At 35.2% G+C, this 21,304-nt stretch overlaps 1 protein-coding gene and 1 long non-coding RNA gene across 2 annotated transcripts; one reads left to right on the top strand and one right to left on the bottom strand.

The window, feature by feature from the left end:
* The first annotated feature begins 1,513 nt into the window (after nucleotides 1-1,513).
* On the top strand, nucleotides 1,514-17,887 carry slc6a4b (solute carrier family 6 member 4b). The gene is made up of 13 exons (XM_067440254.1): nucleotides 1,514-2,011; nucleotides 2,910-3,044; nucleotides 3,223-3,442; nucleotides 5,229-5,367; nucleotides 5,473-5,607; nucleotides 6,966-7,069; nucleotides 9,949-10,076; nucleotides 10,230-10,342; nucleotides 11,503-11,634; nucleotides 11,908-12,007; nucleotides 12,689-12,789; nucleotides 16,664-16,831; nucleotides 16,954-17,887. Exons 1-13 carry the CDS (start codon nucleotides 1,792-1,794, stop codon nucleotides 17,032-17,034), a joined length of 1,776 nt encoding a protein of 591 aa, XP_067296355.1. The 5' UTR covers nucleotides 1,514-1,791; the 3' UTR covers nucleotides 17,035-17,887.
* On the bottom strand, nucleotides 5,140-20,754 carry LOC137072025 (uncharacterized). Its single transcript, XR_010904585.1, has 4 exons — nucleotides 20,618-20,754; nucleotides 17,968-18,050; nucleotides 5,435-5,592; nucleotides 5,140-5,337 (listed from the first exon to the last, which is right to left on the bottom strand). It is a non-coding gene; the product is annotated as an uncharacterized lncRNA (long non-coding RNA).
* Nucleotides 20,755-21,304: the final 550 nt, after the last annotated feature.

The following is a 21,304-nucleotide window of genomic DNA, read 5'->3' on the forward strand; positions in this document are numbered from 1 at the left end:
TACATCTGCCTGCTCAGGAAGCCAGAGAAACTCAAAATGTTATTCACACTGCTCTGCTGTCAAAATAACATGGGTCTGAAGCCTCACAATCCATTCTTCATCCAATACAATGGCATAATGCAAAGTATACAAGACAGATGAAGACAATAAACAACCTGAGTAAACAAAACAATCTCCAATACCACAGCTTCAACAAAACCCCCACTGATATTAGAGTATCATATATTTAATTACTCTGCTTGTAAGACAACTGATTTCGATAAAAATGAAAATAACAATCTAACAAGCATCACAGTTTTTTTGTTTTTACCTTAAACTGGGAAATTTCCCCCTTAAACAAATATTATATTTTATCACACTATGTAAAAGAGACTTATTTCCCAAATATTCATGTCTAATTCCTAAAAATGTGTATTATATTACTGTGAGTGGTTCAATAAGGTTTTTTTTGTATTTTTCATAGCTCTGTTAGTTATATTGTCATCTATATGGCGCATGTCATTTTATTTTGTGAATGGATAACCAAAGGACGAGTTCAGTAAAAATAAATGAACAGAATGAAGGTTCATCTTTGTCTAACTTGTCACAATCATTTCTGTCAGTGACGTTATCATAGTTTTCCTCATCAGTAATTAAATTCAAAGTGCTAATGACTGAAGTTTAAAACTTTGTCACCACCATGAATTTGAGACCTAAATTGTTTTAGTGTGTTTATATGTAGGCTATACAGTGCATAACATCGTGTTTCTAGCTGATTATGGTAATTATCTGGTTAACCACATCTATGATAATCTTTATCATCGTAAGTAGAAACAGTACCGGGTTTGTTTGGTAGTGGTCCAACAAGTTCTATCAGCTTGGATTCCAGCAGGGGGCTTTAAAATGTATTAAATGTACTACATATGAATTACTAAGTATTAATAGGCTATTTAGACTATTCAACATGGTATGTCTGAAACAATAATTTTCCATTAAAAGCACACATTGAGCATACTTTATAGACCCACTTTATATGAGGTGACCTTACTGTACTAACATTTAAATTAATACTTTCATTCAGTGCACTTTTGTTTATTCATGTTTTTACATTGTGCTTAGAGTTTTTTAAATATCTGCATGTAATTATATCTGTAATTATTTCTGTATTTACATTTATAATTACACTGTTGACACTTCCCTTACACCTAACCCTACCCTTAAACTTACCCATATCACCACACCTGTCCATAACGTTACCCGTATCTCACCTCGCCTCAATATCTGCAAAAGTGCTTTGCAATACAATACGATCACAATAAGTGCATTTTACTTATTTTGTGGTGTAAGTACATAGTAGTTAAGGTCACCTAATATGAAGTGGGGCCACTTTTATTTCATCTTCTTCATAATATTGTCATTATTACGTTGACAAATAGAGCAATATTTCTCGAGGACTCGAGCGCGCTCTTGGAAAAGTCCATTTGAATGATAGCAGTGCCGTGCGCGCGGGATGTCAGGGGTGAGTGATGGTGTCGCGCGCATCTCCCGTGTGTAATCTCATTCGATCACAGCTCTCGCGCTCAGGTGGGGGACTCTTGGTTAATCCTGAAGCTCTTACTCCCACCAGCAGGGAAATCAACCACAGCAGCATGCTGCGGTCCCCCACACAGACTCTTTTGACCGCACGTCGAGCATAACCCCCCAAGAAAACTATTCTTACTACTTTTTACATTAAAAAAAAACTCTTAAAAGCCATTTCTTACGTAGTCTATTAGTACTTCTGCAGTTTGCCAAGTCACCGGACCACCGAAGATGCCCCACCAAGAGCAAGTGATCGCTCACGGGAACCTCTGCGCCCCGGGTCCTCCAAACAACGCCGGGTACAACAGCAACCCAGTGCCCGTCATCATTCAGACAGAGTCCCGTGATAAATGGAGCAAAAAAATGGACTTTCTTTTATCGGTGATTGGGTTCGCGGTAGACCTCGGAAATGTTTGGAGATTTCCATATATTTGTTATCAAAACGGCGGAGGTAAGTTTTTTTTTCTTCTATGAAGTGCGTATTTTTTCTCTAATTAAATGTCAATTACATTATGCAGTACTAAGCAGTCACAAAACATTGTTAAATTGTTTCTTATTACGTTACGATCTGTGCAGGTGTCAGTCTTATTGGGCGGATGAACTGTCCATGGTGCTGAAATTATTCTTTTTTCTTCTTCATTTTAAATCGATTCGAAACGCATTATAATCGAGTAGAAATTAAATGTGTTGAAAATACTGTTTCCATCTATCATCATCCATCTTTTTATTTCACACTGTAGCCTATAATTTCAAATAATTATTTATCTTAGGGGGAAAACATACCTAATGTGTTTATAGGATATCTGAAAGCAAAAATATAAGATTTGGGGTAATATATTTGCAATAAACCTTAAATAGAAAGACTTTTTTTTTCATTCACATTTTCATGGTTTCACCTGTTTCTATCAGATGTCCATTCAGTCCATTCTATGATACAGACTGACCAGATTCAATAACGTTGTTCTATTCTCAATATATGAAGCATGTTTATTATAATTCTGCGCATTTAAACTTCTGCCTCTGTACACCTGTGAAGCAGATCCTGCCAGCTGCAGTCATCAATCATGCTAAAGTTATTCATGATTTAATCTGTGCAGAAACTGAGATCAACAAGTGTTAGACTATAAATAGATAAACATATCTTCTCATGCCATTATTTTTTAAAGTAGCATACTAATGGTATGAAATGGACCAGGCTTTATTGACATACAGAACAACATTTAATTAATGGAAGATTTAGGTGCTTGTTTTTTAAGCTTGTTTAAAAGCTGCAAATTCTCTCTTGTTGATCTCCCATATTGTTGTGAGGGGGAAAAGACCTGTTGACCTGTTATAATTCTGTTCTTCAGGTGCATTTCTTATTCCTTATGTCTTGATGGCTATATTCGGTGGGGTGCCTCTTTTCTACATGGAGTTAGCTCTGGGACAGTTTCACAGAACAGGTGCCATATCCATATGGAAACATATTTGCCCTATTTTTAAAGGTAAGGTATATGTCATTAAATTCTGTCTCATATACTGTACCATATTGCATCTTTTTCTTTGCATTAAAGTCTGGATGGATATTTTAAAAAAAGACAAGGGGAGGAATGAAAAGAGATGGGGAAAAAAAGAGAGATTTCATTTAACAAAACACTGACATCATTTCCCCTTCCCTGTCAGGTATTGGTTTCGCCATCTGCATCATTGCACTGTATGTGTCCTTCTACTATAACACCATCATCGCCTGGGCTCTGTTCTACTTCTACTCGTCCTTCAGCAGCACTTTGCCCTGGACAAGCTGTGATAATGAATGGAACACAGAAAACTGCACTAACTACTTCGGTAAAGACAATGTGACCTGGACAAACTATTCACGATCACCCGCCGAGGAGTTTTACACGTAAGTGCACGTAAGTGTCTGCACTGAAAGGGGGCAAATATGGCAGAGAAAGAAAGACAGAAGCAGGGGAGGGAACGAAAATGAGGACTAGTAGCTATGCTGTAGCAAAAAAAAAAAAAAAAAGACAAAGTGGGAGAAAAAAAACAGCATTACAGATGAACAGGTTGCAAATGTGGACCACTGCAAATCTCTCTCTCTCTCTCTCTCTCTCTCTCTCTCTCTCTCTCTCTCTCTCTCTCTCTCTCTCTCTCTCTCTCTCTCTCTCTCTCTCTCTCTCTCTCTATATATATATATAGCAATGAAGCAATGAAATAAATTAAGAGATCACTTAACATTGATTTCTCATACAGTGCTGCGTAGATTACAGATTGTAATTTATTACTGAATACAAAAATTGCATGATAGAGTTAGTATCTTATGACATTACTGACCCTACATTTTCCTCTCATCTTGTTTATTACATAGATTTGATAATCTTGTTATAAAAAAATTATTTAGAAAAAAAGGTTGCTTTAAAAGTTTAAGTTCATTGAAGTTAATACAATTAATACAATGATTTTTTTTTTTTGAGTTTCAATAACCTTTATTAAAATATTTTAAAAAGATTTTGTAAGCATATTGGGTAACTGTGTGTGTTTTATTTCTGATGACGCAGTGAAACATGTCAAATACTGCTTTTTTCATGATTTATCAAATTTTTTATGTGGTTCAGATACAATAATATTTTGAGTTTCTATTTATTAAACAAATTTCCTTCATTGTATCAACTCAAATTTTTAATATCAATAAACTCAAAATTTTAAGGCAACCATGTTACTTACTTTTTTAAGTTAAACCAACAAAAACCAACACTTTTTTTTTTTTTTACAGTGTAGTGACATAAATGTAGAGAGAGAACAAAAAATGATGTTGAAAATTGAAAAACAAACAAATTACATTATGCCAAGTTTTCCCAAACTGGGGATTGTGAAGAAAATGCAGGAGTTTGTAAGTTTATGAAAAGGTAATCATTAATTCAACCATATATATATATATATATATATATATATATATATATATATATATATATATATATATATATATATATATATATATATATATATATATATAGGGTATATATACCCTTTGAATATATATATATATTAAATAAAAACAATCAAACAATCTAAAACAAAAAAGATGAAATGTGTGGCCTCTGTCTTGGAAACGGGAAGACTCCCTTAAAAGATCAAAAATACGAATGAGTAAGAATCACTAAATGATTAATAATTGTGAAATTAAGTAATCATGTTATCAATAAAAATGGAACTGTAGTCTGATTATGAGTAAATGTAATATAATCTAATTACAAGTATAACATTTTTGGAATCTGATTTCGTAATCCAGATTACATATAATCAGTTATTATTATCACTGTCACCTGAATGAGTCTGTAGAGGTTTTTTTCCAACATTCTTTTAATCTTTTCCTTATTCAATTTAAAAAATCTGCTGCTGTGCAATCATATATTTCTGAGTCAAATTTAAAAGGATTGATTTAGCATAGTAATTATAAATGTAACTAATCTTCAGTACAGTAAAATAATTGATTCGGGGAGAATTGCTTTCACATTTTATATTGTTCCAACATGTCTTTCTTATACATTTCAGAACCTTTTTGTTGTAGTGCAGTGTATATTTAGATAAACCTGTGTAGTATTGTATGCATCTGCTTTGTGGTCCAGGTCACTGAGAGTATAATGATGAATATTTTCAGACTGCATCTTTGTAAATCCGTATTAAAACAGGAGGAATGTTCTGGCAGTTCATGAATCATCTGGGCTTGGGAATGTGGGATACATTCGCTGGCAGCTCATGCTCTGCCTCTTCCTCATCTTCACCATTGTCTACTTCAGCCTGTGGAAAGGAGTCAAGACTTCAGGAAAGGTTACAGAGTCCTTCAAAACTAAATAAAACATGTTTTATTGTTCTGAGAGAAAAGAAAGAAAATCACCCTTATTCCACATCCTCTGATTCTTATGCCTCTCATAGGTAGTATGGGTGACTGCCACCCTGCCGTACGTAGTGCTGTTGATTCTTATGGTCCGTGGTGCCACTTTGCCAGGAGCGTGGAAAGGAGTGGTGTTCTACCTCAATCCCAAATGGGAGAAACTGCAGGAGACCAGCGTGAGTGCTGATTTTAGTCACTGATCTTTTTCCCTTTTAAATCTGCTGCTATATTCTTTTGAAGGCAAAATACATGTCTTTATACCATGCGGTAATAAAAAAGTACCTGAGGCATTTGGACATGAAACTCATGAATCACTAGTAGCTGAACTGACTTCATAAAGGGCATAATTCTCCATGGATTTTGAGACAAGTCAATAAACAAAAGAAATGATACATAAATTAATAGTTTTGTAGATGTAAAGGGTCACTGCAGGCAATATGTAAACTGGATCTCCATATTTTTAGCCATGTGATGCAGCGCTGCAGAGAACCGTGATGAGAAGCAGAAATAAAGCACTAAGCGCTAATGAGATGCGTAATTGGTTTCAAATTTTTTTCCATCATGAAAGGCTCTCATACTCATTGAGAAACGTTCATGCACACACACACACACACCGTTCACTTCACACAAATCTTCAGATGTGAGCAAGCACCGTCTATTCCCTATATACTGTTATGTCAATGTCTTATTTTCCTAACACATCCTAAATTGTAACTAAAATATAGAGACTTAAAAAAATAGTGTAAGATTATTAGGTAACAGTTTACGGTCAAATTCTCGCTATTAACAAGTTGCTTATTAGCATGCATATCACTACTATTGGCTGTTTAAAGCACATATTAAAGGGTTAGTTCACCCAAAAATGAAATTTATGTCATTAATGACTCACCCTAATGTCAAACTTCTGAAATCACGTGACATTGGCAACCCGAATCATTGATCGATTCATAGCATTTTAATCTTTTTGGAGGAACACGGAAGAGAAGACAATGCTGAATCAATTAATAGTTTTTGTTATTTTTGGACCAAAATATATTTTCGATGCTTCAAGAGATTCTAATCAACTAACTGATGTCACATATGGACTACTTTGATGGTGTTTTTATTCCCTTTCTGGACATGGACAGTAAAGTGTGCATAGACTGCATATGCTCTGGGACTAAAATATAAAATATCTTAAACTGTGTTCTGAAGATGAACGGAGGTCTTACGGGTGTGGAACGACATTAGTTTGAGTCATTAATGACATCAATTTCATTTTTGGGAGAACTAAACCTTTAATGCCTTATTTTGCACGATCATATTCTACATCCCATACCCAATACCTAAACTTAAGAACTATCCTGCTAACTATTGATAAGCAGTAATTAGGAGTTTATTGAGGCAAAAGCTGTATAATTAGTTTGTAGTGAGAATTGGACCCTAATCTAAAGTTTGATCGATTATTCAAAAGTTTACTTATGTACTGTGATCAATTTACTGAGCCATTTGTTTCTACAGTAGCAAGCCTTTGACAGTATATAATGCTTCGTAGGTATGGGTGGATGCAGCGGCGCAGATCTTCTTCTCTCTTGGTCCTGGTTTTGGTGTGCTGCTTGCCCTGTCCAGCTACAATCCCTTCAACAATAACTGCTACAGGTACAGACAAAACCTTCATTTGCATTACATTGATCTACTGGAATTTTTAACATCTTCAATACATCAGCATTTCCAATGAGTTCTTAGTGTTTGTTTTAAAGATATTAAAGTCCCTATCTGGTGAAAGCCACATTTTAATGTTGTTTATATGTCCATGTGATGTTTTTAATGCTTTCAGACAAACCATGTGCAAATTCATAAGTCATCACCATTGCGGAGTATTTTCTCTTTAAAACTGCAGAGAACCAAAGACAGTCTCAAAAACAATGATGTCACAAACTACCTTGTAACCAATCACATCAACGTGCCGGCAGGCTTTAGCATATCATTAACTATTCTCTGAAGCAGTGGATGGAGAATCAGCAGAAGCCAGGTTATCCCGCTATATCTGTTGTGTAAAATTTAAAAAAATATGCACTTATAGAGGGTGAATTATATATATTTTGTATATTGCTATGAACTATATGACTTTCTTCACTGACGTTCTAGGCGTTTCAAAGGATACTGACGGATACTGAAGTCAGACTAAGATGGCAAATGGTTTGTGTAACATTAGAAACACATTGAAGGTTTTATTCAGCCAAAAATGAAAATTATGTCATTTATGACTCACCCTAATGTCGTTCCACATCTGTAAGACCTCCATTCATCATCAGAACACAGTTTAAGATATTTTATATTTAGTTTGAGAGCTTTCTGTCCCTCCATTGAAAATGTATGCATAGTATACTGTCCCTTTCCAGAAAGGTAATAAAAACATCCTCAAAGTAGTCCATATGACATCAGTGATGATCAGTGGGTTAGTTAGAATTTGAATTAGGTGCGCCCAGATAACACATCAGCAGCGTCACTGCGGAGTCACGAACACGGACTGAAAACATACATTTTCAATAGAAGGAAAGAAAGCTCTTGGACTAAATATGAAATATCTTAAACTGTATTCCGAAGATGAACGGAGGTCTTACGGGTGTGGAACGACATTAGGGTGAGTAATAATGATATCATTTTTTTTTATTTCTGGGTGAACTAACCCTTTAATAGCTGTTTAATAATGCAGTCAAGCAAAAGGATTTAAGACTCATTAAGTCGGCCGACTGTACTTCTGAGCTGTTGTGAGTGAGTGAAGGCAGGGCTAACTTGCATATTCATGAATCCACATATACTAAACGAAGCAAGGGTATAGAGTTGCATTCAAGCTATTTTAAGCCACAAATATATATTTTTTTCACAGGAAAAAAACATTTTTTATCGTGATCAACGATACATTTTAAAGGACAAAAATTATTGACTACAGGGTACTATAACAAATATCTTCTCCTTGTTAGAATTAAAGGAAGTGTATGTAAGATTGTGGCCAAAACTGGTATTGCAATCCCTTTCAAATGACTGTAGAGTGGTGTATTCCCTCCCCCTCCCCCCGACTGGAGGTTGCCAGATAAGCTGCAGGATCCAGCAGGAACGTTTGTAGCTGCAGCTGTGGTAACTAGAGCAGAGCTGGCAACCCAAATACCGAAACACTACTGACTTCATGATTGGTAGATAGGTGGAGGGCGGAGCTTCAGGCCAAAACCCAACATGTCAACATCAACATCAGCTGAGGGCTGCAACAACAACTTTTAAATTAAAATATCCTGGCCGGACTACTGTTTTCAGTGATATAAGTATTTTAAATTAACATGATTTCTTAATGTCTAGTGACATATCAGGAACATTTTATGATGAATTGAAATACATTTCTTACATACAGTTCCTTTAATGTTTTTGAAAGGACTACTCGCCAAGACTGTTATATGATCAAAAATGTACAGTAAAACAGTTTACAATGTTATTTACTGTCTCTTTTGATCAGTTTAATGCATCAATAGTGAAGAAATGTTTCATTTCTTTAAAAATAAATCTTACTGACCCCAAAATTTTGAATGGTGGTGTGTTATAACTGAGCAACAACAGTTCAGTGATACACTGCAGTGAATTACTAACAAAACAGACCTGGCAATTCTGGACAATGTGATTCCCACTCCCTCTTAATTTAGATTCTATCTATAGGGTAGTCATTTATTTACATCTGGCTCTGTGTCCACTAAACGAGGAGAAATACCATCAAAATGAACTGGGCTCTGATGAATATATGATGAACTGAAACCTGCCTTGCCCCATGTGTAAATTATATAAAAACAAGATTAGAACTGAGAATTAGGGCCAGTTTGAAGCGATGAATGGGCAGCATAGCTGAGTCAAGGGAAATTGAATTGTGTACTACTATAAGACTCCATCTAAAGGGGTCACGTAATATCACAAGACAAGAAAATCACATAGACTTGGGCATGGTCTCTTTTGACTTGAGACACCCAGAACAACTGCATAGCAACTCCCTTGAAGCACCCATGCACTGCAAAAAATGCTCTTCATACTTAGTAATTTTGTCTTGTTTCTATAGTCTATATATCTAACAATTCTTAAATCAAGATGCATTTACTATATAAGTAAGATGACAAGATATTTTTTCTTGTTTTGTTACAAATAAAATCAAAAGTGAGCTTTTGCTTAAAACAGGTACAATTATATGCCAATGGGGTGAGAAAAATCTTGTTCTGATTGAAATCTTTTTGTTTCCGTCCCAAATAGGAATAAGATTATTTTTCTCTTCACATTTTTGGTTCGTTTTGATATTTTCCCTCAGAAAACAAGAAAACATATCTTGTCATTTTACTTATCTAAATACATCTTGTATTTAGATATTTAGACTGGAACAAGAAAAAAAATACTAAATGAGCATTTTTTGCAGTGTGGTGAATTTTGCACAGTTAAGCATCACTCACATTTTCTAAATAAAATATAAAAATAGTTTTTAAGTTACTTTTTGTTTGTGTCTTGTACAGAGATGCTATTGTTACCAGTCTGGTGAACTGCCTGACAAGTTTTGTGTCAGGATTTGTTATTTTTACTGTCCTGGGATATATGGCTGAACAGAGAAATGTAAACGTTGAAGATGTAGCCAGGGACAAAGGTGAGCTTCCCCTTTTGCTTATCATAATACTGGAGTTAAATCACTTTGAGTTTTACTGTGAGTGTGCTAATTTTAACCAATTATACTATATACAATTAAAGCATAACTACTTTTACTTCACGTTTGTCTTTTGACTTTCTCCACCTCCTCTAGGGCCGAGTCTGCTCTTCATCACATATCCAGAAGCCATCGCAAACATGGTTGGGTCGACTTTCTTTGCCATCATCTTCTTTGTGATGATGATTACTCTTGGATTGGACAGCACTGTATGTATATACACCTATACATGAATATGTGCACAAACAAAAAAATATTTCCAAATATGCATGTGCAGTCGACAAAGGTATATTATTTATAAATTATGTAGATAAATATAGATATGGAAAATGAATAACAGACAGAAATACCATTGCTACCGAAGGTTGCAAAAGAATAGTGTTATAATTTTAGGTAAATTGCAAATTCAATATGCCACTACTACTTTAGCTGTGGCTCCTACGCAGCTTTGCCTACCCCAGAATTCACTGCGTATTGGGTTTCAGCATAGTAAAATATCTCATGAATCAAATATAAAAATAAATGACAAAAATATTAGCCTAGAAATCTAGACACACCCTAGCGGCAGCAAATCTAATCTGCCGCGCGTGTTGTCTAGCAACACTCAATACACTTCTGAGCTGTAAAAACCAAACTCTGGTCAGGCTAATCACATCGTGTATAGAGTCGGTGGGCGGGGCTTAATATAATGATGGCAGAGTTGCACTTGCATGCTTCTAGTTAACACAGAAGCTGGCAAACGGCGGTCTTTCGAATCAGCTTTGACCGCGAATCTGGAAGACTTGGAGTTAAGCTTTTCTCTGAGAAAAGAACAAAGAGCGGCACTGAAGTCATTCTTAAAAAGGGAAGATGTGTTCGGAGTTTTGCCGACCGGATCGGATAAAGCAAAAGTTCTATCAACTAGCTCCGCTTCACGTTGCTCTGGTTGGTTGAGGCGCTATCCAGTTGCGTGCAGAGAGAGTTTGAAAGACAATCATTTATCCCACCCCTCGGATTGAGCTCTGTCAATGGTGAGTTTCCAGACCAAACATCTTAGTGTGGGTCTGGCTTGTCAGGCTACAAAAATATAGTATTGTAAAAAAACATACTGTATATCTTACTAAGATGCCATTTTATATAGTTTATACTATTTATTATATACAGAAACAGACCACGGTGAACATATTTAAACCCTGTTTTGTCTGATATAACTTTCAAAAAAGTCAATTGTAAAAAGTCACAAATGTTAGTTACTCATCAACAATACTCCGTAGGCTAGATCGTCCCATTTAACAATGCTAGGTCCATTTCAATACCGCTGTAAACATAAATATATGGTTGAGTTTTTTCTTGTTTTTTTTTCCTGTCTATATGTGCATTTCTACCTCAGTTTGGTGGGCTAGAGGCCATAATCACAGCTGTAATGGATGAGTACCCAGATGTCCTGTCCAATCGGAGAGAGCTTTTTGTTCTTGGACTGGTGGTTGTTTGCTTTCTCGGCTCTCTCAGCACCCTTACGAAAGTGAGTTTCAATGAACCTCTGGATTTCAGTTTGTCTGTGCTCAGTGAAGTTTCCCAATACAATAAGAATATTTCAGCATATTAACACAAAATGATAAAAATAGAGTATAATACAGAATTCGATTCGACAGTTGATATATAGTAAACATAAAAAATAAAAATCGATATATTTTCACTAAATAAATATACTTAAAACGTGCACCTTGTGATTTCTGAGTTTGAATCAGCACTCTATGTATGTATTTATTTATTATGTAACTTTTTTTCTTGCAAGGGTGGTGCATATGTGGTGAAGTTACTGGAAGAATTTGGAGTTGGTTCTTCAATTATAGCTATAGTCTTTCTGGAGGCCACAGCAGTATCCTGGTTTTATGGTAAGATTTGTTATTTTAAAAACATCTTTCAAATAAATGCTGTTTTTTTTAAACTTTCTATTCACCAAAAAATCTTAAAAGAAAAATGATTCATGGTTTCCTAAAAAATATTACATTTAGCTGTATTAAGCTGCTTTCAAATAATTTACATTTTTAAAATATATTAAAATAGAAAACACTTTTTACATTTTTGTTTATAATATTTCACAATATGTACATATATCTATATGTTATAAGAATGTTTTGCTAACATTTCCCATTAAGTTATAACATTTTTATTTCTGAATGTGTTCAGAGCGTTCAAAACATCCAGTTTTTTAAATGTTTTTCATCTTGGTTGTATGTAGAGCGGCCAAATCCACCGGCGCTTCATGGTTATGTTAATGTTAAGGCAATGTGCCATTGTGGAAACATTATTTTTGAATATTCTCTGAACATGAATGACATATGTATGTTTTTGTGCTAACGTTTTAAGAACATTATTGAAAACCAGATAACTCTGAACTAACGTCTTATACTGAAAAAACATTTGTTCATAACTTTGAGAGAAATTCGCAAGAATGTTAGGAAAGTTCTGAGAATGTTCCATGTTATTTGGATACAAAAACATCATGTCTAAGTGTGCATGAACAAAATGTTTAATATATAACAAACAAAAAAACTGATTTCATTTTTTTCCAGGTATTAACAGATTCAGCAATGATATCAAGTCAATGTTGGGATATACTCCAGGATTGTTCTGGAAAGTTTGTTGGGTTGCCATCAGCCCAGCATTTCTTGCTGTAAGTTTAAACAAAGATGTTCTGATTTATCATTCAATACAGCATGTGTGAAGTGTCACCGCTGGTTTGAGCGCTGGTGAAATGTTAAAGTCATCTTTCATGCGCTCAAAACTATTTAAGCACCCACAACCTCCTTTCCACCCTTATTACCTTTATAATCTCATTTTCTCACCTGTCCACATGGTCACAATTCCCAGTCTGCAAATGTCAAACCGCATGCACTCTTATAGCCTAGTATTTCTCACACACTTCTGCATGCATTATAGCTAATCCCAGCAGGCCTGAGCTGGCACACACGGCTGACATTTCCACAATCATAATTTCCCTGTTCTACTTTTTTCATTCTTTAAAAACACATGATAAACGGCTGCCTGTTTCCTCCACTGAGACAGTGTTTGAGGCATTATTTGAAATGCTGGGGAGAAGACATTTGTCACTGTTCCATAAAGACACAAAGGCCCCCAATACAATTTTCCAGTCTCCATAGATCACAGAGATGTGTAAGGTCTACAGAATAATATGGATCTTTTGAATATAAAATAATCAGATCAGAGCCTCAATCTAAGGATATTCTCAAACATATCAATAAACTTAAACTCACACAGAGACTGCAGTGGCCTACAGAGTATCCTAATCTGAATTCATTGCTAAAGTCTCTTAAAATTATGTATAAGAACTTTTGATAATATTTGATAAATGGAACAATTTAAACTTGTGATTAGAATTAAAAATTATTTTGGTAACACTTTAGTTTAGTGTCAAATTCTCACTATCAACTAGTTGCTTTTTAGCAAGCATGGAATATTGGCAGTTTATTAGTGCATATAAAGCAAATAATATTTCCTTTTTCTGCATTGCCATATTCTACATCCCCTCCACACTGTAAAATATGTCACTGTCTTAAATTTTTAAGTATGATCAACTTGGATGTTTAAGTCATTTCAACTTAAATTACATTAAACTGACTTTAATGTGTTGAATCTTGTATAGCTTTTTTTGAAAATTGTATTTATTAAACTTATTTTGATGAGTTAAAGCAATGTAAAAATGTTGTCATAACCAATGGATCATATAATTTTTACAGTGCAATACCTAAACTTAACTTCATTACTAAATATTAATTAGGAGTTTATTGAGGCAAAAGTTGTAGTTAAAGGTGCCCTAGAATGATTTGCAAAAATATGTTAAATTGTTCTCTGATATCTACATAGTATGTGGCTTATTTAAGGGCAAAAATTGTCCAGATACAGTTTTACAGGTCCATTTACAACCCTAGAAATTGTCCCTAAGATGTAATGCTCTGTTTTTGCCTTATTTGGAAGAGTCATGAATATTAATGTTGAGCTCTGCGCTGATTGGCTTATTTCAGCAGCTCACAGCTCACAGCAGTTCAGTAAAGCGGCTTGTGAGTCCTGACAGATTGAATGATACTTTAAGCAGAACATCTCAAATGGAGATTGATAAAAATGCAGCTTACTTATTGGTGTTTTCAGATCATCCGCATCAGATCGTGTTTTCAGTAAATAAATCCCCCAAGTAGAGCTTTTCTGTGAAAAAAACCTGTATACTGTCCGGTGTTACCTAAACATGTCCAATCTGGCAACCATATGCACGCGAGCTCTCTCGCGCGCACAGACGATCTGAAAACACCAATAAACAAGTAAGCTGCATTTCAGCCATCTCCATTGACTATCGTTTTAACTTATATGGTGGAAAAGGTGACGTTTGCCAGAAGGATCGAGTGAACGGTATCTACGGTTGTATTTTGTAATACAAAATAATATTACCCTTTGTCATTAGACACACTATTTAGTTTGTATGGTACTTGGAGTTTCCTATTGTTACTGTACTAGCAACTTGCGTCATCTCTAGACAATGCAGTCTCTAAGAAACTTTCAATTTAATCAGAAATAGTTTAAACAGCTAATCCATAAGTAGATAAATCACTACTTACTGCTTCCAGGAATGTTTTCCCTTAAGACACTGAACAAAGCTTGCTTGAAATGGGCCAAACAAATGAACGATTTGTTGTGGTATCCGATTATAATAAACCTCAACCATGACTGTTGACATATGACAACAGTCATCTGCACAGCCTAAACATGACATGTGTCATGAGAGCTGTTTTTGCTATCCTCAAGTGTTGTTTGATGATTCGGCTCCGTCAGTTCCACCTGACAATGAACATGTTTGGACAGATGCAAATGTTGGGGGCGTACATATTAATCAGAGGTGTAGTGGTAAAAAAAGAGTTGGGTAAACTATAAATTCTGGGTGACTGGATCGTGGTCACGGTAAGGTGGGCCACTGCCTACCGGTGTATGCAGCCCGATCTCACGGCAATTCGTACTAATACGAGGTGGCTAATATGAGCACATATGAGAAAACACACTAGAACATATTCACATTAAACAAGCTGGAATCAAAGAATTTGACTGTTGTCTTAAAAAATTACTTAAGCCGACTAATCGATTATCAAAATAGTTGTCGATTTCAGTTTTTGCCAATTGCTAATGAGGCAGGTGCAGATTAACGACAGAAGGATGAATTTGGTGCCACATATTTTAATTTAAAGAAAACTCAGTTTCTGTAATCAACAGAAGAAAGACAATATAAGTTGGACTGTAGTTTCCACAAGTGTAGCCTAATGGCTGCCGACATTAACAGACGATTTTGCTAAACTATAAAAACAATAAAACCAAAAATGTTCTATTTGAACACAAAATACACTGCACCATTACAGCTTTTTCACAGGGTTTCGACATGCTCTCTACATTAAACCAGCTGCCTGTGATTAATTAATATCACAACAATGTCCAGAGTGCCTCTTTGTCCACTTGAAAAGTGATTGAAAAGTGTCACAAGCTCATTAAATGTACTACAAATGGATAATTGTCATTTTGAACATTTCTGGATATCCATTTTTGAATCTTGGTTGCGTGTCGTTCATGAATGATTCATTCATTTTGAACGAATCTTTAATATGACTCAGGACTACTGAGTTGTCTCAGAGAGTGATTCGTTTATTTTGAACGAATCTTTATTATGACTCAGGACTACCGAGTTGTCTCAGAGAGTGATTTGTTCATTTTGAACGAATCTTTAATATGACTCGAGACTACCGAGTTGTCTCAGAGAGTGATTTGTTCACTTTGTTTTGACTGCACGTGCGCATTACGCAACATAGCCTATGGGTTCTGATTGTTCTGATTATGAATCGACAGGTAAGATACGAGTCTTTTGTTCTTCCTGTCAGTCCCATAGAGACGGGAAGAGAAAAGATTGGTTCATTTTGCTGAACGAGACTCAAAGATCCGAGTCAGTAAAATGTTCTATTTAGAAGTGGATAAACTCTATTTAGAGGTGGATAAACGCACTTTGGAGGTGGGTAAACGCTATTTCTGAATTTTGGGAGGTGCGTAAACGGTGTTTACGTGCGTTTAGCCTCCATTACATCCCTGATATTAATGGTCCCCAACGCTTACGTCACGGTTGGCGTTATGTTGAGAAGCACTTTTTTTTCGTGGAGTTTTTGATTTACGAGATTTACATATGAAGTAGGAGGCAATGGTGTTTGAGACTCACAGTATGTGATGTCCATGTACTGAACACTTATTGTTTCACTATGGCAAGGCTAATTCAATTTTTTTATTCTAGGGCACTTTTAATAGTTAGTTGATAGTGAGAGTTAAACTAAAGTGTATCCATTATTTTAATTAAAGATTACGAGGGCAACTGGATTTTAAAACATGTTGTGCACGGATAAATAATGTATAATAAATACTGCAATATTCCATAAAAATAATAATTGTCCATTTTGATTTCATGGTGATTTTAAGTCACTAAATATTTTTTTCTTTCTTAATTCCTTCAGTACATTATTATCAGCTCACTTCTGAACCCTCAACCCCTCGCGCTATTCGACTACAAGTTCCCAGACTGGAGCATCACGGTTGGTTTTGTCATCGGAGCTTCCTCCTTCATATGGATCCCCATATACATGGTGTATAAGCTCGTGTGGACCCCAGGCTCTCTTAAACAGGTGAGGCATGCACATTAGTTATTACGATGGCTCCACTTGGTAGATTCCCCCTCATTGTATAGATCTTTGGAGGATCTATTAAATATTAAGTTGTTCACACATTGTTTTCAATCCGATTTCAGCGCCTTGCTGTATGTCTGCGACCGGAGAGAACACTGCCAGATATCCACGCTGACAGTATGGGGTTAAGTCCGATACCTTAGACCACTGAGAGAAATACACAACTCGCATAAAAAGCCCACATATATTGGGTGACGTGTCCACAGCAAACTAAGAATTTATTATAAGGGTATGGGAGCAACTTTTGCATAGTTTCAGAGGTTTGTCCAATTTAAATTACAATAAAAAAATTATCTATTTGTAAATTAGATTGAATAAGAAAAATTAAAACATTCGATTTAAGTTATAGTCCCTAATTTACCATGCTGTGCAATTTGCAAATGCTTGATGTTCGTAATTTAAGTTTACGTATAAAATGAAGAGTTCAGTGTTTTTTTGTTTTGTTTTGTTTTTTACATATACACTCCCAGTCACGGAACGTTTCTTGAGATATACATGCAAGTGAGATTACCTCATTGTGAGAAATTCAGCCAATGAGAAAATGAGAACAGAGAACTTCATACACATTTCTCTCTCATTTTTTTTCCAGAAATAACTGTTGTTAAGATTTAATCATTATGGTGTTTTCTGCCTTAACTCTGCCTAAATATTGTAGCTACTTTATGTCAAAACTTTGTTAAACCTGTATTGATATTGTGCCTCACCAAGAAAAGGAAAAATGACAAGGGGTTTCTTCTGTTCCCCATCTGGAACTTACACTACATGACTGTTTGAAATTTTCTAACAGAACTTGAGCCCAAATCCTAGCTATGTGTAACGTGCTCATTTTCCTCCCACGTTTTTTTTTTCCAAATAAAGAACTGAGGATGTTACTGAACTCTGGATGTGACCAAATACTAAATTTCTATGAATGTCTTATTATGGATAGTTGAAAATGTGGTTCATATACTATGTCTGCACTGTAAGTTGTGGCAGAGAGTTTTGCTTGTATATATGTCTGGAAAATTAATAAAGCTGTACTGAATATTTGTATCTATCCATCCATCCAGTACTATGGATTTGTTTGCGATTCTCACCTTCGTTCTCTTAGTGTGAACAGCCTTGCAGGGTTGCGCCTTAATTAACATGTTGATTTGCATTGAGCTGCAGTATCCAGCATCTGTAAACACAGAAGGGGTAAGAGAACATCATTGTGTCAGGCATTTAAATGAGATGTTTTATTAAAGACTGGATCTTCAATCGCCACCAATCGCAGCTCTGGGAAACGCTGCTCAGTTGTGCCAGTTTCAGGTATGGGGTGAGAGAATAGAGAAAAGATAATGCTATTCCACATTCAGCCACTTCTAGCAGAGGCCGCAGAATGGATCAAAGGCTTCAGTGCAGGGCGACTGGAGTAGAGGTGGACCTCAGATTCAACTACAGAGGGGCCTAACAAAAGGGCTGCAGGCTCTGTGCTCCTCTGTTAATTACCAAAAATGAAAGACCAAGAGTTGCATGGAAAAGGCTAGTGAGTGACAAACTGTATGTGACCTGCAATAACACTATTACATGAGGTGAAGTTGAGGCCATAGTGAAATCTAAAGCAGGATTTAGTTCATGAACAGTTAATAATGAAATAATTCATAATGATTATATATATATATATATATATATATATATATATATATATATATATATATATATATATATATATATATATATATATATATATATATATATATATATATATATATATCCATCCAATATATATACATATAGTGGCTAGTGAATGTACTTATATATATATATATCCATCCATACATACATCCATATATAGCTTTAAAGTCTACACTCACTAGCCACTTTATAGGTATGCCTTTTCAACTGCTCTTTAATGCCAATATCTAATCAGCCAATCACAAGGCATCAACACACACTCTGGGCTCCTTAGTTCCAACAAATTGCCACAGCCTAACGGAGTATTGCTGACCATGTCCTTTCCTTCATGACCACAGTGTACCCATCCCAGATGGTTGCTTCCAGCAGAATAACACACCATGTTACAAAGCACAAATCATGGTTTCTTGAACATGACAATGAGTTTACTATACTCAATTTTCTCTTACACAAGAAGAGGGTGAAATATGAGGACATTACCCATGTCCCCACTTTTCAAAATGCTTATAAATCATACAGAATTAGGTGTGTGTGTGTGTGTGTGTGTGTGTGTGTGTGTGTGTGTGTGTGTGTGTGTGTGTGTGTGTGTGTGTGTGTGTGTGTGTGTGTGTGTGTGTGTGTGTGTGTGTGTGTGTGTGTGTGTCAAACATCAACAGTGAAAATGTAAATATCCTGTTAAATTACTCAAATATTAGCTTACATTTCAAAAGAGGTATCTCCAAACAAATATTTTAGGCCAAAAGGTTTCAGCTGACAAACAAATTTGGGAATCCCTGATCTAAAGCATGGAGCAGTTTACTATGGGTGTATGATTTAGAATGTATTTTAGTAGGGGAGAGTGAGGCACAACCTAATGCTTTTTGACTGTCTCAGTTTGTGTAAATCTACATGTCTAGTACAATTATATGGTTTTGTTTCATTAATACAGTGTGTACTTTTTTCATGATTTACCCCGAAAGAATGGAACTGAAATGTGATAACATGCCCCATAGGTGGGGTACATTGTAACATGAGCAAATGATAAAATGTTACCTGATATAAAAATATTTATTTAAAAAACTAAAATATTTTGTCAAAGAAATACAATTATTAAATTTTTAATATACAATGATGGCATTATTTAATAATTAAAAATAAACTACATTTTGAGTTTGACAAGGAGCACACTGCAAAACACAGCTATACAGCATAGTTGAAAATATACATCGACTCTTAGTCTTTATTCACCTCTTTTTCATGGGTTCTCAATAGAATTCATAAAAGTTGTTAATGTGAATCATATCATTAACATCATGAAATTTGTTCTAATAGGGGCTCATTGTAACCCAGAGTTACAACATGCCCAACCTGCGCAACTAGGATCTACACCCTGGCTCCTGTCTTTTGCTGGTTAGATAAACATTAAAGAACCATCTAAATGGATTGGAGACTAAAATAGCAGATTTGTCTTATTTTATATAAAACTTAAAACTGAGATGAAAACCTTCAAATTCTTACCTTCAGTAAGACATTTACTTTTGCTATGGTTAAAAAAAAATGTTCAATGATATCTTCCAAAGATTTTTTAATTTTGGCAATTTTTTTTCTTTATATATTGTGTTGATATGGCAACAAGTAAATACATTAAGTTTTGTCATGCTGGCATGTGTGGAAGTATCTAAAACATGCGTTACAAATAGCCCTGCATTAGGTTAGGCCCCGCTCACCCCTTTAAAAAATAAATAAATAAATAAATACAGATTTAACATGAATGCAATTATAAATGGAAACTATTTATATGGACAAAAATAAGCATGTATACATTACAATGCCTCATGCAAAACCATCTTTGCACAGAAACCTGGTAAAGGGGTTATAATTTTGTGATAATGACTGGGACACAACATGAAATATAGATTTTAGTTGAAATTATCATCCAATGCGTAGATTAACGCAAAAGCTAACTTATTAGTATGAAAAACAAAAAAATTACAGCATAGAAAACTATGAATCTATCAACAAGACAAACTAAAATGAAGGCTTAAAGGGTTAGTTCACCCAAAAATGAAAATTATTTAATTAATTACTCACCCTAATGTCGTTGGACACCCGTAAGACCTTTGTTCATCTTCGGAACACAAATGAAGATATTTTTGTTGAAAGCTGATGGCTGAGAAAGTCTTCAGATAGGCCTCTTTTGGCATTCAGTACATTCCCACTCACAAGACCCATAAAGGCACTAAAAACATCGATACAAAGTCCATCTCACTACAGTGGCTGTGCAATAATTTTAAAATGCAACGAAAATAGTTATTGTGCGCACAAAAATCTAAATAACAACTTTATCCACCAAGTTATTGACGTGAACTTGACGCATGCGCGAGAATATGACGCATATCTAAAAAATAATGTCAGTGCAAATTGCAGCTCAAACTTACATTAGTCAATAACTAGGCTTAAGCCTTCTCTGTGAAACCAGAGTTTTGAGTCGCATGATGACAGCAATAGAGTTTTTTATGACAATATGCTGAAAATAGATGGCAGAGAAATATGACAGACATTGTAACATCCGGGAAAGGTCAAATATCTTGTAATTATAAATACTAATACAATACTGACCAAACAGAATCAAGAATAAAAGTGTGCAAAAAATATTCCCCTGTCATCATTGGATTTATAGCAACATTTTAAAAAGTCGGCCTCAATAACATTATGGAAGAGTTATTTGATGCATAATCGCAGTTGAAACTAAACGGCCTTCACTAGATGTTTGACATT

Source organism: Pseudorasbora parva, chromosome 3 (genome assembly GCF_024679245.1).
Source record: "Pseudorasbora parva isolate DD20220531a chromosome 3, ASM2467924v1, whole genome shotgun sequence".
In the NCBI taxonomy this organism is placed as follows: domain Eukaryota; kingdom Metazoa; phylum Chordata; class Actinopteri; order Cypriniformes; family Gobionidae; genus Pseudorasbora; species Pseudorasbora parva.

Coding starts and splice junctions, on each gene's coding strand:
- slc6a4b (XM_067440254.1), top strand. CDS start 1,792: ATGCCCCACCAAGAGCAAGTGATCGCTCACGGGAACCTCTGCGCCCCG. Junction 7,070..9,948: donor TTCAACAATAACTGCTACAG/GTACAGACAAAA, acceptor TGTCTTGTACAG/AGATGCTATTGTTACCAGTC. Junction 12,008..12,688: donor AGCAGTATCCTGGTTTTATG/GTAAGATTTGTT, acceptor ATTTTTTTCCAG/GTATTAACAGATTCAGCAAT.